General features: G+C 41.8%; 1 protein-coding gene across 5 annotated transcripts in view; it reads left to right on the forward strand.

Annotated features, from left to right (window-relative positions):
- Positions 1-27,013, forward strand: part of LOC139557610 (calcium-dependent secretion activator 1-like) — a 150,920-nt gene that overhangs the window by 116,475 nt on the left and 7,432 nt on the right. For all 5 annotated transcript variants that reach the window (XM_071372679.1, XM_071372646.1, XM_071372663.1 and 2 more), the window contains 7 exons: positions 2,327-2,468; positions 6,714-6,869; positions 6,978-7,125; positions 8,119-8,193; positions 8,291-8,374; positions 8,763-8,795; positions 10,043-10,150. In XM_071372679.1, the coding sequence (XP_071228780.1) occupies positions 2,327-2,468; positions 6,714-6,869; positions 6,978-7,125; positions 8,119-8,193; positions 8,291-8,374; positions 8,763-8,795; positions 10,043-10,150 (746 nt within the window). The remainder of the gene's footprint in view (positions 1-2,326; positions 2,469-6,713; positions 6,870-6,977; positions 7,126-8,118; positions 8,194-8,290; positions 8,375-8,762; positions 8,796-10,042; positions 10,151-27,013) is intronic.

Genomic DNA, 27,013 nt, shown 5'->3' on the forward strand with positions numbered 1-27,013 from the left:
TTACCAGATCTAATGTGTTATATTCTCCTGAATTAATTTCCACAAACTTCAAAGTGTTTCCTGCACATCAACACGTCATGATATATTAGATTCCATAGTGTACACTTTGCATACAGTATGGTTGATGGACTGTAGCATACACAGATGGACTAATCCCATGTAATACTAGTAATTCTGATTTCCATGACTTTGACAGTATAGTTGGAAATGTAAACCTGCCACCATGATATCAACCATCCATCTCCCTCAGGCTTCTCCAGTGGTTTACAGGAGCACAATAACACAGTACACACACAGAGCAGCATCCCAATACTACCAAACCATACCACAGGGGAATGTTACATGGAAGGTCATTTGTTTTGTCTCCCTGAAGCAGCTAGCTTATGTGTCATGAAATAGCCTTAGCACCAGATAGGCGCCAAAGTCGGACGCCATTCAAGCAGTTAATGAGGTCTAAAACAGTGGTGGCTGGGAGTAGGGCGAGCCCTGCATCCTCACTCCTGGACAAATACATCGAAGTGTACAGCAGCCACTCAAGTGGCTAATTGGAGAGCGACAATCAGGGAACAAAATAAACATTGCACCTACTGTGTATCATCGACCTTGACTTCTATACACGCGCGCGCACACACACACACAGAGGGAGAGTGAGCGCTCAAAGGGATAAAGAGGAAAACAGACCCACTGTTTGGAGCCAAGAGCCATCGCATTAACACACACTGGCCTCCATTTTATCTCCCTTGGTCTGTGTTAGCGTTGCCTTTTTACCAGTTGAATCTAGAGGAAACTTGCCTGGTCTAAAAAATATATATATATATAGCCATCAGATATATAAAAGAGAGAAAATCTGGTATGGTAGCTTATAGCGAGGAGTTAGCTTCCTTCTGATAGGATTCAAAAGGTAAAATCCAGGGTTCTATCTCATAGCTTTCATCTGGCCAGTCATTTCAGATCAGCAATCACTCCAAGGAAGACAGGAAGGAGAGATGCATTTTCAATTCATTCTCCCAGAGCTGTTACAGTCACCTCCAAAATGATTGGTACCCTTGATAAAGTTGAGCAAAAAAGACTGTTTAAAATAAAATAAATTACAAATACTAAGCTATATTCTATTTTAAAAAATAAGGACAATTATATTGTTTTATGCTAATAAAATTGCTTGGAGAAAGAGATGTGTCAAAATTATTGGCACATCTAATGATTCTTCTAAATAAAATCGAACAAAATTGTGGCCTGTAATGGCTTCCTGTTTCACTGGGGTATAACAGTTAGGTAACAATTAGGTAACACACATGTAAAATCCATATGTCAACCATCATGGGGAAAGGCAAAGAACTCACAAATGAATAGACAAATGGTTGACTTTCATAGATAAGGCAATGGTATAAAAACTACTGAAAAACAAAATATACCACTTACACCACTATTCAAGCAGCATTTAAGAAGTTTAACATCACTGGAACAGTGGTCAACTTGCTTAGTAGAGGACCCAAGAGTATCTTGTCCCCACACACAATGAGAAATATGGTTCAGGATTCAAAGAAAAGTCCAAGGGCTACAGTTGGAGAATTACAGAACTTGGTCGAATCTTGGGGTCACCAAAACTACAATTAGATGCCACCTCCATGCCAATAGGCTATTTGGAAGGGTTGTCATCAAAAAAGCCTTTATTGAGAGCAACCAATAAATGTAAACACCTGGAGTTTGCTAAACAGAATTGGCACTTGGATTGGAACCGGGTGCTATGGTCAGATGACACGAAAATAGAGCTCTTTAGCCGACCACACAAGTGGTGGGTTTGGCATAGAAAGTAGGAAGCATATGCAGAAAAGAACCTCATGCCTACTGTAAAATATGGTGGTGGATCTTTGATGTTATGGGGCTGTTTTGCTTCCACTGCTTCTGGGGCCCGTGTTAAGGTCAACGGGGTCATGAACTCTTCCAAGTACCTGGACATTTTAGTCGTAACACTGGTTGCCTCTGCCAGGAGGCTGACACATGGCCGCAAGTGGATCTTCCAGCAAGACAATGACCCCAAGCTCACATCAAAATCCCCCCCAAAAATGTATTATTGACCACAAAATCAACATTTTGTAATGGCCATTTCAGTTTCCAGACTTGAACCAATTTTAGTAGTATAAAATAATCTAATTATAAATTTAAAAAATTGCATACAAGATAACTCAGTATTTGTATTATTTATTTTAGACAAGTATTTTTTGCTCATTATTATCAAGGGTGCCTATCGTTTTGGAGGTGACTGTTCCGATGGTGTTACATTTGAATGAATGACTTCATCTGACCTATATGCTCCGTCCTGTCTCAGATAACCTGTGCAATGGGCAGTTCCACAAACACCTGCAGGACCTATATGCCCCACTGGTGGTGCGATATGTGGACCTCATGGAGTCATCCATCGCCCAGTCCATCCACAGGGGCTTCGAGAGAGAGTCCTGGGAGCCTGTCAAGTAAGGACACCCCTAATATCAACACCCCATTGAAATGGTTACATAGCCCGGATGCTACTGTTTCTGCATTCAAGTTGTCTATAGTAGAAATCGACTGATACCCAGGCTAGTCATAATGCAGTATAGACATACTGTATAGGTAGATGCTAATATCTTCAGTTTTCAAACTTGAATTACTGTCAATATTTTCAAGCTTTCCTGTTCATGTTAACAAATATTCTGCTAATGTTTTGGTAATCATGTGTACCATATATTTGTACATGAAATATGTTGATATCCACACATGAAGTATGTCTACTTGTGGGCAATTGTGTAAAAATATATTAATAAGTATTAACACAATTATTTACTATCTATTTATTTATATTTGTCCACATTGCAGGTAAGACCATCTGAAAATATTGTTGGAAACATGTTTCTTGAGTTTTTCCCTAGAGCATGTGCCAAACTCATTCCATGAAGGACCAACAGTCTGCGTGTTTTCGCTCCTCCCTTGTACTTGATTGATGAATTAAGGTCACTAATTAGTAAAGAACTCCCCTCACCTGGTTGTCTAGGTCTTAATTGATAGTGAAAAACCCTGCCCTGGAGTGTTCATATGGTACCCCTTGTATGAATGACATTGCTGTTTGTTGTCACCATATGTTGAGTTGTCAAAAGTCAACTATCTTTTGTCATTAGTCTCTTCAATGGTGATAGGACACACTTTACACATTATTTGTCACCATTAGATTTGCCTCTTCAATTCAATGGAAAGATACCCTTACTTATTTAATTTCAATAACAGATATTTTAGTGCTAATTTGCTTTTTTTTTGTGCTAATTTCCTCACCAATTTTATTTGTTTTCCTTGGCATTGCTTTTATCTAGTTTGTTTCACTTTCCCTTTTAAAACACATCCACATTACCACTGTTACAGGGCATCTTTTTCTGTTCTGTTTGTTTCTACACAAGAGCCTAACAAGTAATCTGCCTGATTTGAATCACCAAATGTCAACCTCCAAATGCCCAAACTAACAAATCTACCGCCAGTTAGCGTCCCAACAATGCCTAGCTTTTCTACACCCAACTGGATTGCAACCACATGTGACTCAGTGTGTATTGAGTCTCTGTTGGAGCCTGAAACATGAAACATGCACATGATATGTTCTTGGCATGAACATATCACATGTCCTCTGGGACGCTGGCTGTCTGGCTGAACTTCTGAAGATGAACAGCAATATCCAACAGTCTTCATTTCGATGGGGTCAGCTCTGGCCTAAGGGATTTTGCAACAATTTCATTGATTTTAGCGAGTTACAGTTCATATGAGGAAATCAGTCAATTGAATATATTCCTTAGGCACTAATCTATGGATTTCACATGACAGGGAATACAGATATGCATCTTTTGATCACAGATACCTTAAAAGAAAATGGGTCTCACAATGGGCCTCAGGTTCTCGTCATGGTATTTTTGTGCATTCAAATTGCCATCTATAAAATGCAATTGTGTTCGTTATCCGTAGCTTATGACTGCCCATACCATAACCCCACCCCCACCATGGGGCACTCGGTTCACAATGTTGACAGCAGCTAAGAACTCGCCCAAACAACACCATACATGTGGTCTGCGGTTGTGAGGCCGGTTGGACGTGCTGCCAAATTCCCTAAAACGACGGCTTATGGTAGAGAAATTAACATGTAATTCTCTGGCAACAGCTCTGGTGGGCATTCCTGCAGTCAGCATGCCAATTGCACGCTCCCTCAAAACTTAACATCTGTGGCATTGAGTTGTGTGACAAACTGCACATTTTAGAGTTGACTTTTATTGTCCCCAGCACAAGGTGCACCTGTGTAATGATCATGCTGTTTAATCATTTTATTGATATACCACACCGGTCAGTTGGATGGATTATCTTGGCAAAGATGAAATGCTCATTAACAGGGATGCACAACATTTGAGACAAATAACCTTTTTGTGCGTACGGAACATTTCTGCAATATTTTATTTCAACTCATATGGGACCAACACTTTACATGTTGCATTTTTTATTTTTGTTCAGTATAGTTTGCTCATGGCAGCTACTCCACTATAGGTTACAATACAATTTGACAGTGGTAAACATTGTAGTCAATTAATCAAATTTAATATATCGCATTTTATTCATACAATAGTTTATAAAACCAAACATGCCTAACTTGCAGAAGTTGGAGAGCTTTGATCAGCCCTTGGTCTCCTGGGGCGTGTCTTTACTGAGGCATGAGCCTCTCAGATACACTCCTACTCTAATACAGAGCATCTTAACTCATTCACCACATGATAATGATCCCCCTTTGTTATCGACGGAATATGACATTTCCCATTTCATTAGTGATTCTGTCAGTTGTAAAACTCCATGTCTACCTGTTAGCTCTGAGCGCTCCTCCAGGTGGACCTGGTGGGAGAAAGCGTAAAGATAATTGCAAATCTACAGCATGTTTAGATATGGTGATTAAAAGAACTTATCCTGCAACTTGAGCTACACCTGATACATTATCTATCCCACTTCCCAAACCAGAGTGAAACATCTTCAGCACCTACTACTAAAAGTCTGTGTTCGTGTGTGCGTGTGTGTGTGCGTGTGTGTGTGTGTGTGTGTGTGTGTGTGTGTGTGTGTGTGTGTGCGTGTGCGTGTGCGCGTGTGTGTGTGTGTGTGAGAACAGACTGAGACCCTGGCTGTCGCCAAGTTTTGGATTCCAAGTACCCGGTTTGATACCTTGTAAATGAGCACTCAACACCCAATGAGATGAAGCGGAAGTCTCGTCCCAAAGTAAAAGTTGCCTCTGAAGTAAAACTAATCACAACCACCTTTCACCTCCATCGTTATTAAAGGAATACATTTTCTGTCAAAGATAGTCCTAATCTAGACGCAGGTTTACTATCCTGTAAATAAGCCAGAAAGATCAAACTCACCTCAAAGGAAAACTCTCAAATACCGCATTTACACAAGCACATGGTTGATCATTTGGAAAAAACAGGCTTAGCCAATTCTAAAATATGTAGTTAAACACTGCCAGTGATCTGATGTTCTGTTGCCAGGGCCCCAGTTGTCCCAGTGATCTTATGTTCTGTTGCCAGCGCCCCAGTTGTCCCAGTGATCTGATGTTCTGTTGCCAGGGCCCAGTTGTCCCAGTGATCTGATGTTCTGTTGCCAGGGCCCCAGTTGTCCCAGTGATCTGATGTTCTGTTGCCAGGGCCCCAGTTGTCCCAGTGATCTGATGTTCTGTTGCCAGGGCCCTAGTTGTCCCAGTGATCTGATGTTCTGTTGCCAGGGCCCTAGTTGTCCCAGTGATCTGATGTTCTGTTGCCAGACCCCAGTTGTCCCAGTGATCTGATGTTCTGTTGCCAGGGCCCCAGTTGCCCCAGTGTTGTTGTTCTACCGGTAGCCATTTTCATGCCAAGGCCCTAGCATGGGGAGTGTGGTTAAAGTAGGCAGTGTTTCGAAATGGAGAACCATCAACGGCTTTTCATTTTTCTCCTACGGCATGTGTTTGAACTGAATGGTGGAAAGACACAAATACATTTTTAAGCTGATTAAAAAACAACAGAATGGAATCATGCAAAATGATACACCATTATTAAACGAGGTCAAACCAAAGCCAGAGTTTAAAAGTGTTTCTTTCCATCATATCCCTCTGACCTCCAGTCTGTGGAAGGGAGGACAGATCCCTGTTTACCCTGTGTTGGAGCTTTTACCTATGGGTACTAGCTGTGAGGAGGCCCCTGTGTGGCTGGAGAGAGCTGTTCTCTGTATTTAAACGGTTTAGGGGAAGGGGACCGGGAGTGGGACACAGTCTCTTCCACAGCATCGGAAAGCAACCCCACCCTTCATAGTGTTTTTCCAGAGTCCACTAACTAACTGACCAACCTACAGTGTGCATGGACCCCTACTCTTTCCCTTGTTCTAATAACCACTCAACTCACTGTGATTATTGATTGGTCAAATACATATTCATGTCTGTTTATTTTTTTACCATACACTGATTGGTACCTTGGAGAACGCAATTCATAGAACCACATTGGCCAGGAACAGGTCGACAATAAAGTGTTTTTCATTCAAAGTTTTTTAACCCATAAGTAATTGTTAAAAATAACCCAAAGAAATGGAATTCTGAGACCTGGATTTGCCCCATCCTCTTTGACCCTTGATGTAGTCTTTTACCCCCCATGTGTACCCCTGTTAGGTACCAGTGCTATAACCTTTGCCCTGTGATTCCTGTCCAGTAACGGCTCGGGGACGTCAGAGGACCTGTTCTGGAAGCTGGACGCTCTACAGACCTTCATCAGAGACCTGCACTGGCCTGAGGAGGAGTTTGGCAAACACCTGGAGAGCAGGCTGAAACTCATGTCCAGCGACATGATCGAGTCCTGCATCAAACGGTGAGAGGATGGACCTGAATGAGACACTTGCTTACACACAATTACACACACACATTGTGGGTATGTGTATAGTTTTGCAACCTTTCTCCTTAATCTCCTTGTCTCCAGGACGCGGGTGGCCTTTGAAGCCAAGCTTCAGAAGAGCAGTCGGACCACAGACTTCCGGGTGCCTCAGTCCATCTGCACCATGTTCAACGTGATGGTGGATGCAAAGGCCCAGTCAGCCAAGCTGTGTGCCATGGAGCTGGGACAGGAGGTACAGTAGGCCCCTACCTACTTCTTTAACTGGTCTTCTATCAGACATACAATACCATCTTATATCAGTCCACCTCCACAGCCTCACACCAACATGCATATTTACACAGTGTTTGAATCAGTGTAAAGTTTTCACCTATTATATTCCAGAGGGAATATAATGTTTATGATTCTATTGATGTCTAATCGTGATTTCTCTGATATATCACAGAGCATGTGGAACTGGATATACAGATCAGTTATCCACCGCGGATCAGTACCAAGGCACTTTGGGAAAATCCTTTTGTGCTCACCAACTGTTTGCTAGATGTGTATTCTCTTAATTGCATGGATTCAGGAGCTCCAGCTCACTTAGGATCAACATTTCTATGTTGCTATTTCTTTCTATATGCACATATTATGTAATGGTGTGCTTATACAATACATGTTGTAGTACATACTGTATAAGCATTTCTGTCAAGGTTTTCACTTGCAATAGTTTCAATGGCACTTACTGCGATTGCTTTGTCTCCTGATTTTGCTTTTGCTTGAATATGTGATTTTGCTGTAGTCGCTTGCTTTTTCACCATCACCATGTTTCTATCTTTCATGTATTTTCTCTATCCTGTGAAAGTTTGTTAGAGATTGGTTAAGCGTGGCTAATAATTCAATTGAAATCTCACCCCTGGTTCCCAAATGTATAATTAGCCGTCATTCCAGTCTTCCAACACTTTTTGTTTTCATTTCATTAACATATGTGTAGATGCTACTGAATATACATGGGGTAGATGTGAGAGTCTTCATATCCGCACAATCTTGAGACAGGTACCAATTACCAGAGCAGAATGAATTAGTCGGAGATCTTTTACATGGCTCACGTGGAGACATAAGAATGCTGTCACACTACTGATTAGCATATTGGCCTACTGTGAGACCTGGTAGCAACAAACAGAAGGGGAGGGAAGGTAGGGGAGCTGGACTTGACATTGTCACTAACATGTCTCTTTCCTTACAGAGACAGTACCATTCCCAAATTGACGCTCTCATAGAGGAGACTGTGAAGGAGATGATCACCTTACTGGTAGCCAAGGTGCTGTTACTGTCTTACTCATATCTGAAAGTGATATGACATGAATGTTGTTTTCAATGTGTTGGACTTGCCAGTAACACAACTCCCTGTCTGTCAGTTTGTGGTCATTCTAGATAGTGTCCTAGCCAAACTGTCCAGATACGACGAGGGCACTCTCTTCTCCTCCTTCCTCTCTTTCACAGTAAGAATGCACTCCTTCTCTCGTTCCCCTCTTTCTCAGTGTACACTGCATATATAACTGTACCCTGATCTTGTAATTATTTTATTCATCATAGGGTAGGAATAGTCTTGTTCAAATAATGTACAGCTTTTCCCTCCGTTTTCTCATGATAACACTCCCACTGCAGGAACAGGTTTTCGTAGGTTTCCTGAACATTGTTATAGAAGTCTAATTAACTTCTGAGTACACTTTGCAACTACATTTCCTGGCATGACTGACTTAATGAGCATACTGCAGTCACACACTGAAGATACACTCACATGAAACAGCTTTTGTAATGAAAGGAAGTTGCACAGTTGGACTCTCAAGTCTTTCCGTTTCACCTAATCTCTCTCTGTCTCATTTCAAGGTGAAAGCTGCCTCAAAGTATGTGGATGTACCTGTAAGTGAAAATAGTGTTGTTATCAGTTATTGTGTTTCTCTTATCCCTGTCCAAGTGTGTGTGCGTGCATGTGAGTCATTCTTGTATTTATTTATGTGCATGCACATGTATCTTGCCATGGTTTTCCATAGAGTCTCAGGACATGTCCAGATGGTTGTCTTGTTTATTTGTTTGGTTTCCATTCATATGGTTATGGGCAGAATCAGCTGGCTAGGCCTGCCATGTGGCACACATTGTGAGTCTCTGTTGTGTTGTGTAACAAAAGCACACCAGGATTCTGCCTCTGGGGCAGAACGCTAGCTGTGTTCTGCTTTAAACAGCACCTCAGAGGAGTATCACTTCACTGCCAATCGATCCACATGTCAACAAGGCACTTTTTAAATAAATGCCTTGTGGGTGAATCTGTGATTAGGCCTCTTATGTCCGCGGGCCCAAAGCCCTAGCTTCTGCATGGTAATGGTTTGTTTAATGCACAAAATACAATTACAGTGGCGAAACATACTAATTTGCACCCTTTGGAACCACTCAGGGATGTGTTAACAAACTCAATTCAGGTTACAGTGGCTGATAATTACAAATTCATATTACCTCGTCCACTGGCATGGGACGATGCGTTTCATATACCGGAGAAGATGCGGGAGTGGGAAAGGCACACACACACACATAAACACGCACATACGTTAACACACACACACACATAAACACACACACAAATTGAGTGTCTTATTTGCAAACTCATTGTCCTGTGTGAATATTTGAGCTGGTATGAGAAATGGCAGCCCTCCAAACAATCTGTTCAGCAGCCTGACCATGTGTTCCTGGCTCCTCTGTTCACTTTGCACATTCCCAGACTGTTACGGATGATTCTGGGCCAAGTACACATCTCTAATAGGAAGTTCAGTGACAATATCCCATATATCTGGGTCTATACGCACTGCAAATGAAACACCTCCAGAAATGTCAACCATGAACTCTGATTTCTCTGAGATGAAAAGGACAATTTGATAACACTTTAGTGTAATGTTTATTTTAATACCTGTCTGTTTTTCATATGCATGTCTTAAAGCTTGACATGACATAACAGTTGATAATAACTTATGTCACTTTGCTGGTCACCCTGTTTATTATGGAGTCAACAGAGTTCAGTGCCTTGGTGAGACAATGTATCTGTTTTTCTTTGGCTAATTACTCCTTTTCCCTCTCTTTTTCTCATCTCCCTCTCTCTGTCTCTATGTGGTGTCCTGCAGAAGCCTGGGATGGATGTTGCTGACGGTTACGTGACCTTTGTGCGCCATTCTCAGGACATGCTGCGAGATAAGGTCAATGAGGAGGTTTACATAGAAAGGTTATTTGATGTAAGTAACCAATGGCTTCTCCTCCCTTACAGGGGGAGGCTCTCCAAAATGTGATTAAACAGTCTGCTCTGAGGGATAAGTCACATTTTGAACAGCTTTCTGCCTTCTCTTCCACAGCTGTACAAGTAGCTCTCTCTCTCTCTCTCTCTCTCTCTCTCTCTCTCTCTCTCTCTCTCTCTCTCTCTCTCTATCTCTCTATCTCTCTATCTCTCTCTCTATCTATCTATCTATATATCCTCCTTCCTTTACTTCCAAACCTTCCCTCCAGTCTGAATAGACTATGCTCTACCCTGTGTCTATTCTACTGTAGTGTTCTGCGTCTTTTTATGTCTGTTTGTTTGAGACATGCAACACCTTGAGGAGGATTATTTTAAGCAGTGTTCTCTCTCTCTCTGTGAGTCAGCAAACAAGGGTTAATCAATTAAAGACCACACAATACAATGCCTTTCTATAAGATGACTTAATACCGTCTTTACATCCTCCTGTCTAGATTCTGTCTTCAGCCGTTAGAATACATTGTGTTCCTCCACTAATTGATTTGTAGGAACATTAATAATCAGATCAAAAGGTTAGGGTTAGTAGGTCGGGTTATGCTGACCAGTTCCCCCATCACTGCTGATCAGTTCCCTACGTTGGACTGTATGCAAGACATTTGAAACTGTGTCCAATAAATATTCTTCCTCATAGTAGAGACAAACAGGAAGGAGGGCCTCTGACCCTGGTCTTATTGTAATGAGAGGAGATAGAAAGAAAGAAATAACGAAAGAAAGGGACAGAGAGAAATATGTGTGAGTATTAGAGAGTGAATTAAGTTGAGGGAGAAATAGAAAGAATGAAATAACGAAAGAAAGGGACAGAGAGAAATATGTGTGAGTATTAGAGAGTGAATTAAGTTGAGGGAGAAATGAGAAAAGAGAACACTGTCTTAACCTAGATGATGTTCCAAGCTATTTCTTATCTAAATAATCCTTTGTGATGCATGTTGACCAATTTGTCCACTGCTCTTTTCAAGGGAGGACCTCAGATTGCACCTGTGTGTGCATGTGTGCGTGTGTTGCTTCCCTGAAGGCCTTCTGGCATGACCTGGCTTCTCTCTTATCAGTCTTCTCTGAGTGAACGTGTCTCTTCGCCATGTTTGTTTCTCTTGCTGCTTTGACCTGCTGTTTGCCTTGTATCCTCTTCTCTCAGAAGAGCATTTCTTCTCTGATTATAGCAGAGGCCTCAATCTCTCTCTCTCTCTGTATGTCACTCTCTATCTGTTCTCCCTCTGGCAGTACTGTGGCGTATGAAGGTGTCCTGCTGCACTGCAGGACTCCATTGCTGTTGTCCTTTTCTTGTCGCTCCGCTCAACATGACCAAGGCGTGATACTTCTCTGCTGCTGTTTCTGTGTGTTTAGGCTCAGTGATAAAAAAAAAAGAAGCATAAAAACGCCCTTGGTTTTTCTGTGTATTTTCCTTTTCCTTCCAACTCTTTCTTTTTCTCACTTGAACCACAATGCCTTTCAACATTTCTTTCAGCTTGACTTTCTAAACCTTTCCAAACACATTTTCTTCTGTTTCTGTTTCCCCCCCATTCTCGCTTAGCTATATATTTTGAAATGAAACTTATCTCTCATGTCAAATTTGTTTCAACACATTATGCCCAGTGGCATGATTCAGAGTCAAATAATCTTCCTGTGTACATCTACTAACATGGCCCATCTCCCTGTAAATTCACCCCATACACACATACATACTATACATACATACTGTACATACATACATACATGCTGTACATACATACATACATACTGTACATACATACATACATACTGTACATACATACATACATACTGTACATACATACATACATACATACATACATACATACATACATACATACATACATACATACATACATACATACATACATACATACATACATACATACATACATACAGTGCATTCATAAAGTTTTCAGACCCCTTGACTTTTTACATGTTTTGTTACGTTACAGCCTTATTCAACAATGGATTAAATACTTTTTCCCCCTCAGCAATCTACACACAATACCCCATAATGACAAAGCGAAAACAGGTTTTTAGACATTTTTACAACTGTATTAAAAGTAAAAAACAGATACCTTATTTACATAAGTATTCAAACCCTTTGCTATGAGAATCAAAATTGAGCTCAGGTGCATCCTGTTTCCATTGATCATCCTTGAGATGTTTCTACAACTTGATTGAAGTCCACCTGTGGTAAATTCAATTGATTGGACATGATTTGGAAAGGCACACACCTGTCTGTAAAAGGCACATGGCAGCCCACTTGGAGTTTGCCAAAAGCCACCCAAAGACTCTCAGACCATGAGAAACAAGATTCTCTGGTCTGATGAAATCAAGATTGAACTCTTTGGCCTGAATGCCTAGCGTCACATCTGGAGGAAACCTGGCACCATTCCTACAGTGAAGCATGGTGGTGGCAGCATCATGCTGTGTGGATGTTTTTCAGCGGCAGGGACTGCGAGACTAGTCAGGATCGAGGCAAAGATGAACAGAGCAAAGCACAGAGAGATCCTTAATGATCCTGCTCCAGAGTGCTCAGGACCTCAAACTGGGGAGAAGATTCACCTTCCAAAAGGCAACGACCCTAAGCACCAGCCAAGACAATGCAGGAGTGGCTTCGGAACAAGTCTCTGAATGTCCTTGAGTGGTCCACTCAGAGCTCGGACTTGAATCCGATTGAACATCTCTGGAGAGACCTGAAAATATCTGTGCAGCAACACTCCTCATCCAACCTGACAGAGCTTGAGAGGATCTGCAGAGAGGAATGGAAGAAACTCCCCAAATACAGGTGTGCCAAGCTTGTAGTGTCATACCCAAGAAGACTTGAAGCTGTGATCGTTGCCAAAGGTGCTTCAACAAAGTACTGAGTAAAAGTTCTGAATACTTATGTAAATGTCATATCAGTTTTACATTTTTTATAAATTTGTTAAAATGTATAAAAAGCTGTTTTTTCTTTGTCATTATGGATTATTTTGTGTAGATTGATTAAGGGGAAAGACTATTTCATACATTACAGCCTTATTATAAAATGTAACAAAATGTGAAAAAAGTCAAGGGATCTGAATATTTTCCAAATGCACTGTACATACAGTACATACATGCTCCCAAGTGGGTCGGCGGTCTAAGGCACTGCATCTCAGTGCTAATGGCGTCACTACAGACCCTGTTTCGATTCCAGACTGTATCATATCCGGCCGTGATTGTGAGTCCCTTAGAGCGGCGCACAAGTGTCCCAGCGTCATCCGGGTTAGGGTTTGGCCGGGGTAGGCAGTCATTGTAAATGAGAATTTGTTCTCAACTGACTTGCCAAGTTAAATAAAGTTTAAATCAAATTTAAACATTTTAAAATACAATCATGCACTCAGCTCTCTCCAGGATTCAAGCACCCCTCCCTCAACAACCTCCTTGGCATGCAAACAACACTGAAGGACATATTTTGACAGCACACAAATGAAGGGATGCTGCCAAAACAGAGACTATTGTTTGAATTACTCTACATAGCACTTGGAATAGTTTAATATTGTGAGTATTACAGTCAGGTTTGGCAACATCTCCACATTCTTAAGCTGTCAAAACGAGGGTCAAAGGGTGAGGCTCCCTCAAACTAGGATCAGATCACTTAAAACGTACTACTTCTTAGACAAAAAAATTCTACCTTCACCGACACCCCCGATCACACTGTATAGAAGGATCCAAAGCACATGGGGATCGTACCACTTAGACTTGATTGTTTATTTGTTTTGTTCTTTTAATTCCAGGGATAATCATTTATTCTATTACAAATTACACAGTAGCATGCGCTGTTGTCTGTAAACTACATTTGGATCCTGTCAGACAGAAACGTAATGCTTTACGTTAGTCTTGCTTCAGATGCTATTTCTTTTAAATATTTCATAGGGTAACATTACTACTTTCTGGTGCTTACTTCAAATAATTCTGACTGATGCCAAATGCTATGTCAGGGGTTCCCAAACCTTTTTGCTTTGTGACCCACTAATTCAGGTGTCTTTTGAGTCTCGACCCACCATAAGAGTTAAGCGGGAAAAAAACATACAGACCAAAGAATAAGTCAAAAATATAATCTTGTCAGCTGAGAGAAATGATGTAGTTTCAAAGCTAATCTTGTGTAATTCCACACATCCTGCCATGGAGCTGAAAGAAAATGGTGTAATTCCACACATCCTGCCATGGAGCTGAAAGAAAATGGTGTAATTCCACACATCCTGCCATGGAGCTGAAAGAAAATGGTGTAATTCCACACATCCTGCCATGGAGCTGAAAGAAAATGGTGTAATTCCACACATCCTGCCATGGAGCTGAAAGAAAATGGTGTAATTCCACACATCCTGCCATGGAGCTGAAAGAAAATGGTGTAATTCCACACATCCTGCCATGGAGCTGAAAGAAAATGGTGCAATTTTATACATTTTGCCATGGAGCTGAGATAACATTTAGCCTTTTTTAAGCTAATGTGTTCTTATGTGCAAACATTATAACAAAATAAATGGAGGATTATTGAAAAATGTATAAATCCATGATCTTTTCTACATACTTTCTATTTGGTTTTAGTCATTTATGTTTACGCTGAAATAATTGTTATATCCCGAAAATGTATTTCCCATCCCGCGACCCACTTGCACCCCTGCCCACTATGTAGTGGTTCTTGTTGTGATGAATTATTAAAAATGTTAAGGTAATCATGAAGTTATTACCATTTTACAATGTTATTTATCAGACAAAAAAACTAAAAACAAGTGAACAGGCAACTGTAAAGTTAAGTGTAAACAAAATGCCTTTATGTTGGCTAAATACTTTTTTACTGGGATATTTTTTTCCCTTCAAGAAATCAACTATTTTTTCCCCCCCTGCCCATCCAGGATATCCATTTTCATATGAAATTGAGTTTCATTTGAGGTGTTTTGATGGCATCCCATAATAGATGGCTGTGAAGATTATCAGGAGACAAGATTTGAATTCTATTTGATCATAATAGAAGCAATTTAATAGATGAGGATGTTGACCTTATAAAAGGACCTTTTGGCCTGAACATTATTATTACTCTGTGTACTGCTGATCATAAGGGGATTACTTTTGAAATCACACAATGCCTGCAAATGAATATCCATTATGTACATTTCACACATGCAGACCAAAACCAAATTCTAAATTCTCTCTTCTGTCTTTTGATCTTCCTTTGACCGGTAATGATTTGTGTCCCCACGTTTTGTTAGTAGGATTGGTACCCATTAGAATAGCTCCTTTAGAAGGAGCCAACAGACCAATCAGATGCGTGGTGGGCATGTCTTAGCCCTATAGAGCAGCCATACTCAACAGGGGGAAAGCCATACTGATCCGGACCCAGAACGGGGTCAATACGGACCATGGGTCCCGACTTAAAAATACAATTAAAATAAATTAAAACAATATTTTTTTGGGGGGGGGGACTCAGTCTGGCTTTCAACTTAATGCTGTTGAGAGTTGTAATTGTAGAATGCACAAGTTGCAATTTCAAAATGTTGTAGTACATGGGCAGTTTTCCTCTTATGTCATTCACTGACAGACCTTAGAGAGCTATTTATAACCTGTCAGAAATGGCTAGTTGATTAACTACTAGCCCATTTTAGCTAGATAGGTAAGATAGGGTAACAACATTTTGTAGTTATGTGCCCAGGGCACTGGTGTTCCCTCTCAGCTTCATGGCAAAATGTGTAGAATTGCAGGAAATGACCTTAAAAACAAAACAACAACACAAATCTCCACCAACAAGATGGGTGTGAACAGTTTGGGGTTGCATAGATTGCAAGGTGGGGGTTTGTTACTATGCCAATAAATGACAATACCCATTCGAACCTTTGCCATCTAGGAAATTTGTGTGGCCTAATATTAGTTGAGTTGAGTACCCGGTTAGTGTCAGATTTTAGTGTGAGGGGTGTGACTAGGGCCCTTCCTAAGGATCCATCCTAATACCCACCCTCAGCCTTAGACCTGAGCAATGGCTGAGGAGTAACTCCATAAAACGTTCCTCGGGGAAAATTTCTGTTTTCAATTGTTCCCCCTACCCTAATCCCTTGGGTCTTGATGACATTTAGTCAAGGGTTTAGGTGTGTTTGTGTGCGTGTGTGCGTGCGTGCGTGCGCACGCGGGGGCCAGTTGATCGGAAGGCATACCTTATGTCGCCTCAGAGTTAATTAGAGTGGAGACATGGATTTCTCCAAGACATCATTAGATGTCATATCCGCCACAATAAGGTTGTGTTTAGACAGGCAGCCCAGTTCTGATATTTTTTCCACTAATTGGTCTTTTGACCAATCACATCAAATCTTTTCACATCAGATCTTTTTCAGAGCTGATCTGATTGGTCAAAAGACCAATTACTAGAAAAAATATCAGAATTGGGCTGCCTGTGTAAATGCATCCTAAGGAGATTACATGGATATGGTTCACTTTATTGAAATATGTGTCAGCAGCACTGCCTTTAGCCCAGGGTGCCGTTTGACATCAGACTGACCATATGGGTATACATTAGTGTGTTAAGAAAACAACAACGCCCAAGAAATGAATTAGGATAGGAGACATATTAGAAAGTGAATAATGTCTATGTTGTGACATAGATTGGAGAGCAGACAGGGGGTTTGTAAAACATAACATTATTTGAGGATTTGACCTCTTCTCTGTCAGTAAAGATTGCTGTCTAGGCACAGCTCTATAGCGCAATGTAAAAATGCCAAGAGGGTTCATTGTTATTGCATTCAGTGAGAAAAATACTATTTGATTCATGACATTTTTACGTACCCCAATCCAATCTTTCTGTGATTGCTTTAATAATACAATTTTGTTTGTGAAAATTGAGGCTTGGACACGTGTGTGTGTGTGTGTGTGTGTGTGTGTTTGTGCGTCCTCGTGTGTGTGTGTCTATGTGAGTTGGTTTTTGTGTGTGGGGAGAGTGATGCGGGTATTATTCAACAGTAATGATTAATCTTGCAGAACTGTTCCCAAAGTACAGATGGCTTTTGTGATGTGCTGTAGGTTTTACAGAGGACAGATTTTTCCAAGCTGCCTTAGCAGCACCAAATTGTATGCAGCGATAAAGAGATGAAACTCGCAGTCAGATGGCTAAATTTGTTCAATTCAGGGGCAGGGAAATTGGGGAGGGGAAGGGGGAGAGGGAGAGATGGAGCGGGATGAGAGCGAGTTTGTTTTCCTCCTCCTACTACTACTCTTTCTGGTAGATCTTGAAAGAACAGCTGAAGAGATGAAGATTAAAACAGCTGTGCTTAACGTAAGGGCTCATCGACTTAATGCAGAGATCAATGATTAAAAAATACATCTCTTTAGCCGGGGCCAAATCCAGCGCTGCACTGATACACTAGCTGCCTGGTGTGGGCCTCCAGCCTCCAGCACCAGGGAACAGAGAGAGAGCTGCCTGTGGTGGGCGCTATGTCTAGCTGTTCCCTGGCCAACCACAGCTACACAGATTACACGGGTCAATTATACACTTAATCTGCCTCCTGGAGATTAGGGCCCAGCTCATTGATTGATTTGAAGTATTTCCGTTGACCTTGGTAGTTATCAGATCTGCGAGATTGCACTTTATGACTAAGTTAAAACGCTTTAATCGCCACGCAGCAAACTAGTTTATGGCTGGCGGGGGCAGCGGAGGGGAGGGCGGGAGGGGTTAGATTGAGATTGGGATTGAGGATTGCGCTGCTGCTTCCTACTGTTTCTGTTGCTGCTGGTTTGTGCTTGTGATGATGATGATGATGATGATGATGATGATGGTAAGGATAACTGTGACAGACCTGATGCAATACCACTTCACTGTCCCGAACACTTGACCACTTTACAGGCTCTGGCCAAGCGCAGAGCAGAGCCAAGTGAACAGTTTAATCAACTTGAGCTTCTTGTGCAGCATGCAAAGTAAACTGTGGCAGGGTGGGTCAGGCAGACAGAGAGGAGAGCCAGGGCCAGATAAAGGATAGCTGAATGGAGGGAAAGAAGGAAGGAAGGAAGGTTTTAATGAGACCTAGGGTGAGAACCGTGAGTTGTTTCAATGTTGGAGAGATTACTTAATTTCAACGTTAGCTGTACAATGTCTTATTTATGTATTTATTTTTACTATTAATGTAAAGTTGTAAAATGTAAAATATTTTCTCGGGACAGACATGCCTGTTTGTATATTTAGACATGAAGTGTGAAAAGAAAGTACACTTGGTAGCACTTTATAATAACTCCACGTAATAAAGCATTTATAATGGATTAGTAAATAGTCGATTCATAATTGTTTTATCATTACTTTTACATTTGTACAGTTATTAACACCTATTAAAGTATTTCATAATTATTCATAAGATCATTCATAAGATGTTTAATATAGTTCCTTATAAACCAATTATTAATCATTAGTTAAGTCTTTTTGCGTGGCCCCATTTAAAGTGTCGGCTATTTACAGTGTATTCTGAAAGTATTCAGACCCTTGACTTTTAACACATTTTGTTACGTTACAGCCTTATTCTAAAATTGATTAAATATATTTTTGTTCCTCATCAATCTAAACACAATACCCCATAATGACAAAGCAAAAACAGGTTTTTAGAAATGTTTGCAAATTGATTACAAATAAAAACAGATACCTTATGTACATAAGTATTCAGACCATTTGCTATGAGACTCGAAATTGAGCTCAGATGCATCCTCTTTCTATTGATCAACGTTGAGATGTTTCTTCAACTTTATTGGAGTCTGTCTGTGGTAAATTCAATTGATTCGAGATGATTTGGAAAAGCACACACCTGTTTAATGGCGCCGACGGAGATGGTCGCCTCGCTGGTCGCTTCACTTCGCGTTCTTAGGAAACTATGCAGTATTTCGTTTTTATATGTATTATTTCTTACATTGTTACCCCAGGAAATCTTAAGTCTTATTACATACAGCTGGGAAGAACTATTGGATATAAGAGCAACGTCAACTTACCAACATTACGACCAGGAATACAACTTTCTCGAAGCAGATCCTCTCTTCGGACCACCCAGGACAATGGATCTAATCCCAGCAGCTGACCGAAAACAACGTTGATGGAGAATGAGCAGACGGAGCGGTCTTCTGGTCAGGCTTCGTAAACGGGCACATCACTTACCGCTCCCGAGTATACTACAAGCCAATGTCCAGTCTCTTGACAACAAGGTAGACGAAATTCGAAACAAGGGTTGCCTTCCAGAAAAACATCAGAGATTGTAACATTCTCTGTTTCACGGAAACATGGCTCTCTCGGGATATGTTGTCGGAATCGGTTGATCCACCGGGCTTCTCCATGCATCGCGCCGACAGAGATAAACACCTCTCTGGGAAGAGGAAGGGTGGGGGTGTATGCTTTATGATTAACAACTCTTGGTGCAATCATAACAACATACAGGAACTCAAGTCCTTCTGTTCACCCAACCTAGAATTCCTTACAATCAAATGTCGGCCATTCTACCTACCAAGAGAATTCTTGTCAGTTATAGTCACAGCTGTGTACAACCCCCCTCAAGCAAACACCAAGACGGCCCTCAAGGAACTTTACTGCACTCTATGTAAACTGGAAACTATATCCGGAGGCTGCATTTATTGTAGCTGGGGTTTTTAACAAAGCAAATTTGAGAACATTGCTACCTAAATTTTATCAGCATATTGATTGCACGACACGTAGGGCTAATACTCTTGACCACTGCTAGGCAGAAACTCAAACAGGATGTACCAGTGATGAGAACCATTCAACTCTGGTCTGACGAATCGGAAGCCACACTTCAAGATTGTTTTGATTACGCGGACAGGAATATGTTACAATCAGCCTCAGAGGACAATATTGATCTATATGCTGACTCGGTGAATGCGTTTATAAATAAGTGCATTGGAGACGTCGTAGCCACTGTAACCATTTAAAACCTACCCTAACCAGAAACCGTGGATGGATGGCGGCATTCGCGTAAAACTGAAAGAGCGATCCACCGCATTTAACCATGGAAAGTGGTCTGGAGATATGGCTGAATATAAACAGTGTAGTTATTCCCACCACAAGGCAATCAAACAAGAGAAATGCCGGTACAGGGACAAGGTGGAGTCGCAATTCAACGCCTCAGACACGAGACGTATGTGGCAGGGTCTCCAGGAAATCACAGACTACAAAAACAAAAACAGCCACGTCACGGATACCGACGTCACGCTTCCAGACAAACTACCTTCTTTACCCGCTTTGAGGATAATACAGTGCCACTGTTTCGGCTCGCTAACAAAGTCTGCGGTCCCCCCTCTCCTTCTCAATGGCTGATGTGAGTAAAACATTTAAAGGTGTTAACCCTCGCAAGGCTGCTGGCCCAGAAGGCATCCCTAGCTGTGTACTCAGAGCATGCGCAGACCAGCTGGCTGGTGTGTTTACAGACATATTTAATCGCTCCCTATCCCAGTCTGTTGTTACCACATGCTTCAAGATGGCGCCCATTGTTCCTGTACCCAAGAAGGCAAAGACAACTGAACTAAATGACTACCGCCCCATAGCACTCACTTCTGTCATCATGAAATGCTTTGAGAGGCTAGTCAAGGATCATATCACCGCCACCTTACCGGCCACCCTGACCCACTTCAGTTTGCATACCGCCCCAACAGGTCCACAGATGACGCAATCGCCATCACACTGCACACTGCCCTATCCCATCTGGACAAAAATAATACCTACAGTGGGGAGAATAAGTATTTGATACACTGCCGATTTTGCAGGTTTTCCTACTTACAAAGCATGTAGAGGTCTGTAATTTTTATCATGGGTACACATCAACTGTAAGAGACGGAATCTAAAACAAAAATCCAGAAAATCATTGTATTGTATGATTTTTAAGTAATTAATTTGCATTTTATTGCATGACATAAGTATTTGATCACCTACCAACCAGTAAGAATTCCGGCTCTCACAGACCTGTTTGTTTTTCTTTAAGAAGTCCTCCTGTTCTCCACTCATTACCTGTATTAACTGCACCTGTTTGAACTCGTTACCTGTATAAAAGACACCTGTCCACACACTCAATCAAACAGACTCCAACCTCTCCACAATGGCCAAGACCAGAGAGCTGTGTAAGGACATCAGGGATAAAATTGTTGACCTGCACAAGGCTGGGATGGGCTACAGGACAATAGGCAAGCAGCTTGGTGAGAAGGCAACAACTGTTGGCGCAATTATTAGAAAATGGAAGAAGTTCAAGATGACGGTCAATCACCCTCGGTCTGGGGCTCCATGCAAGATCTCACCTCGTGTGGCATCAATGATCATGAGGAAGGTGAGGGATCAGCCCAGAACTACACGGCAGGACCTGGTCAATGACCTGAAGAGAGCTGGGACCACAGTCTCAAAGAAAACCATTAGTAACACACTACGCCGTCATGGATTAAAATCCTGCAGCGCACGCAAGGTCCCCCTGGTCAAGCCAGCGCATGTCCAGGCCCGTCTGAAGTTTGCCAATGACCATCTGGATGATCCAGAGGAGGAATGGGAGAAGGTCATGTGGTCTGATGAGACAAAAATAGCGCTTTTTGGTCTAAACTCCACTCGCCGTGTTTGGAGGAAGAAGAAGGATGAGTACAACCCCAAGAACACCATCCCAACCGTGAAGCATGGAGGTGGAAACATAATTCTTTGGTGATGCTTTTCTGCAAAGGGGACAGGACGACTGCACCGTATTGAGGGGAGGATGGATGGGGCCATGTATCGCGAGATCTTGGCCAACAACCTCCTTCCCTCAGTAAGAGCATTGAAGATGGGTCGTGGCTGGGTCTTCCAGCATGACAACGACCCAAAACACACAGCCAGGGCAACTAAGGAGTGGCTCCGTAAGAAGCATCTCAAGGTCCTGGAGTGGCCTAGCCAGTCTCCAGACCTGAACCCAATAGAAAATCTTTGGAGGGAGCTGAAAGTCCGTATTGCCCAGCGACAGCTCCGAAACCTGAAGGATCTGGAGAAGGTCTTTATGGAGGAGTGGGCCAAAATCCCTGCTGCAGTGTGTGCAAACCTGGTCAAGAACTACAGGAAACGTATGATCTCTGTAATTGCAAACAAAGGTTTCTGTACCAAATATTAAGTTCTGCTTTTCTGATGTATCAAATACTTATATCATGCAATAAAATGCTAATTAATTACTTAAAAATCATACAATGTGATTTTCTGGATTTTTGTTTTAGATTCCGTCTCTCACAATTGAAGTGTACCTATGATAAAAATTAGACCTCTACATGCTTTGTAAGTAGGAAAACCTGCAAAATCGGCAGTGTATCAAATACTTGTTCTCCCCACTGTATGTAAGAATGCTGTTCATTGACTACAGCTCAGCATTCAACACCATACTACCCTCCAAGCTCATCATCAAGCTGGAGGCCCTGGGTCTCAACCCCTCCCTGTGCAACTGGGTCCTGGACTTTCTGACGGGCCGCCCCCCAGGTGGTGAAGGTAGGAAACAACATCTCTACTTCGCTGACCCTCAACACTGGAGCCCCACAAAGGTGTGCTCAGCCCTCTCCTGTACTCCCTGTTCACCCACAACTGCGTGGCCACGCACGCCTCCAACTCAAACATCAAGTTTGCAGATGACACAACAGTAGTGGACTTGATAACCAACAACGACGAGACAGCCTACAGGGAGGAGGTGAGAGCACTCGGAGTGTGGTGTCAGGAAAACAACCTCTCACTCAACGTCAACAAAAAACAAAGGAGATGATCGTGGTCTTCAGGAAACAGCAGAGGGAGTACCCCCTATCCACATCGAGGGGACAGCAGTGGAGAAGGTGGACATTTTTAAGTTCCTGGGCGTACATGTCACAGACAAACTGAAATGGTTCACCCACACAGACAGTGTAGTGAAGAAGGCACAACAGCGCCTCTTCAACCTCAGGAGGCTGAAGAAATCTGGCCTGTCACCCAAAACCCTGACAAATTTTTACAGATGCACAATCAAGAGCATCCTGTCGGGCTGTATCACAGCCTGGTACGGCAACTGCACCACCCTCAACCGCAAGGCTCTCCAGAGGGTGGTGTGATCTGCACAACGCATCCCCGGGGGGAAACTACCTGCCCTCCATGACACCTGCAACACCCGTTGTCACAGGAAGGCCAAAAAGATCATCAAGGACAACAACCACCCGAGCCACTGCCTGTTCACACCACCATCATCCAGAAGTAGAGGTCAGTACAGGTGCATCAAAGCTGGGACTGAGAGATTGAAAAAAACGCTTCTAGCTCAAGGCCATCAGACTGTTAAATAGCCATCACTAACTCAGAGAGGCTGCTGCCTACACTGAGACCCAATCACTGGACACTTTAATAAATGTATCACTAGTCACTTTAAACAATGCCACTTTAAATAATGCCACTTTAATAATGTTTACATATCTTACTTTACTCATCACATGTATATACTGTATTTTATACCATCTATTGCACCTTGCCTATGTCGTTTGGCCATCGCTCATCCATATATGTATATGTATATATTTTCATTCACCCCTTTAGATTTGTGTGTATTAGGTAGTTGGTGGGGAATTGTTAGATTACTTGTTAGATTTGTATGTAGTAGGTAGTTGTTGGGAATTGTTAGATATTACTTGTTAGATATTACTGCACCATTGGAACTAGAAGCACAAGCATTTCGCTACCCTCGCATTAACATCTGCTAACCATGTGTATGTGACCAATAAAATGTTATTTGATTTGCTATAAGGTCCCACAGTTGACAGTGCATTTCAGAGCAAAACCTAAGCCTTGAGGTTGAAGGAATTGTCCTTAGAGCTCCGAGATAGGATTGTGTCGAGGCAAGGATCTAGGGAAGGGTACCAAAACTTTTCTGCAGCATTAAATGTCCCCAAGAACAGAGTGGCCTCCATCATTCTTAAATGGAAGAAGTTTGGAACCAACAAGACATTTTCTAGAGCTGCCCCCCCGGCCAAACTGAGCAATTGGGGGAGAAGGACCTTTGTCAGGGAGGTAACGAAGAACCCGATGGTCACTCTGACTGAGCTCCAGAGTTCCTCTGAGGAGATGGGAGAACCTTCCAGAAGGACAACCATCTCTGCAGCACTCCACCAATCAAGCCTTTATGGTAGAGTGGTCAGACGGAAGCCACTCCTCAGTAAAAGGCACATGACAGCCTGCTTGGAGTTTGCCAAAAGCCACCTAAAGGACACTCATACCATGAGAAACAAGATTCTCTGGTCTGATGAAACCAACATTGAACTCTTCGGCCTGAATGCCATGTGTCACATCTGGAGGAAACCTGGCACCATCCCTACAGTGAAGCATGGCGGTGGCAGAATCATGCTGTGGGGATGTTCTGCAGCGGCAGGGACTTGGAGACGGGTCAGGATCGAGGGAAAGATGAACTGAGCAAAGTACAGAGAGATCCTTGATGAAAACCTGCTCCAGAGTGCTCAGGACCTCAGATTGGGTGAAGGTTCACCTTCCAACAGGACAATGACCCTAAGCACACAGCCAAGACAACGCAGGAGAGGCTTCGGGACAATTCTGAATGTCCTTGAGTGGCCCAGTCAGAGCCCGGACTTGAACCTGATCGAACATCTCTGGAGAGACCTGAAAATAGCTGTGCAGCAATGCTCCTCATCCAACCTGACAGAGCTTGAGAGGATCTGCAGAGAGGAATGGGAGAAACTCCCCAAATACAGGTGTGCCAAGCTTGTAGTGTCATACCTGTCACGCCCTGATGTGTTTCACCTGTCCTTGTGCTTGTCTCCACCCCCTCCAGGTGTCGGCCATCTTCATCTTCCCCACTTATCCTCTGGGTATGTATACCTGTTTTTTCTGTCTGTCTGTGCCAGCTGGTCTTGTTTGTTCAAGCCTTCCCGCATTTTGTCTCAGCTCCTGTTTTTCCCTAGTCTCTCTTTTTCTCGTCCTCCTGGTTTTTGACCCTTGCCTGTCCTGACCCTGTACCCCCCCTGACCCTGTGCCCTATTGTTACTTCACACAGTCTGCAATTGGGTCTTACCTTATAATACCCAAGAAGACTCATGGCTGTGATCACTACCAAAGGTGCTTTAACAAAGTACTGAGTAAAGGGTCTGAATACTTATGTAAATGTGATATTTCCGTTTTATTTTTTTTAATAAATTGTCAAAATTTTCCGAACCTGTTTTGCTTTGTCATTATTGGGTAATGTGTAGATTGAGAAAAAGGTTGAATAAGGTTGTAACGTAACAAAATGTGGAAAAAGTCAAGGGGTCTGAATACTTTCCGAATGCACTGTATACTTTATAAATACTTTATAAATGTTTTCAATGACTAGTGTAATTTCTCACAGAAGATTGACATGCCATTGATAGACATTCCATCAGTACCTGATGCTATTTAAGGTCTCAAAAGGGCCCCTAAAACACATCAATGGTTAAACAATAAAGTCACAATACATTGGATGCTTAAGAAAATATATTGAACATTTTATTCCAAAGCAGTCACACTGTTGCAATAAAATAAAGTTTTTAGTCTGAAAATGCTAACATAAGCATTTCATGGCAGTGACTTTTCTACCAAAACCAAAGTGTGGATTGCAGTCCTTCTTTAGAGTAGTCTAATCTCGGTCAACCCAGAACTATTCAACTATTTAACATTTGAGTTCTTGTTAGAAATGGGAGTTCCGGTTTGCGAACTCTACGAAAAAGGTAACTCTCAGACAAAAAAGCATGATATTAAACATCTTATGAATGGAGTAATGAATTATAAATTATGAATAAACTATTTACTAATCCATTATAAATACTTTATTAGGTGGATTTATTATAAAGAGCTACCATGATTTATCTGCTGTTGTTCACCATCCAGTGTTTAATGTTGGAGAATTTGTTTTTTCACTTTTACAAATGAAATACTGTGTTGGCCTTATTGAATACTATACTATATTCATGACATGCTATATTTTATCTATTGAAATGTTTTGTTTAGTGCTGTTGATCTTTATCAGTTGGATTAACTTCATATCAAATTACATCAACAAAAAGAGAAGCGAACATGTTTACAATTAAAACAAAAGCGTAATTTACTCTTGGAAACTCTACATTGTCACAATTATGGTTGAAGAAATGTGTTTATGGCTTAGGGGGATGAGGACATGTTAACATAACGCAGGCTATTCTTAAGATATAAAAAAAACATATATGTAATAATATAATAATATCTGCTATTTAGCAGGCGCTTTTATTCACATGCATACGTTTTAATATTGGTGGTCCCAGCGGGAATTGAACCTGCAATCTTGTCATTGCAAGTGCCGTGCTCTACCAACTCAGCCACAGAGGACCACAATGATGTGTTTTTTCCATGTAAACCCATGATCTCATTATGTTGATATAAACCAATAGTGAAAAGAGTCTCTAGAATGGATGATGAATCTGAACAATAGTAGGGTAGAATAAAAAAAGACTAAGGATAACAAACAGGTAGTATATTGATTCACTGTGACTGTTGAAAATATGTCAAAAGGTTTCGCTTCCCTTTAATGAAGCCTGTAAGCAGCTTAGACTCTTTATAATTACTGAGGGAGCATTTTGTTTCCATCCATCTACCCTCACTGTGATCTCAGACTCTGGCATAAATCCCTTCTGACTTACCCCAGAGGGCCAGAGGTCCATGTCAGTGGTCAAATCCAAATGAGGGCAGGAATGGATGAATAACATAAGATGAGGGAAATGGAAGTTAAATGAAGCTGTCTTTTATGTTGAGTGGGACAAGTCCCACTGTTCGGTGAAGGGGGGTGAACGGGTTGGTTGATCACACATACATTACATACACACACCATTT

This window comes from Salvelinus alpinus, chromosome 2, assembly GCF_045679555.1.
Source record: "Salvelinus alpinus chromosome 2, SLU_Salpinus.1, whole genome shotgun sequence".
Lineage (NCBI taxonomy): Eukaryota > Metazoa > Chordata > Actinopteri > Salmoniformes > Salmonidae > Salvelinus > Salvelinus alpinus.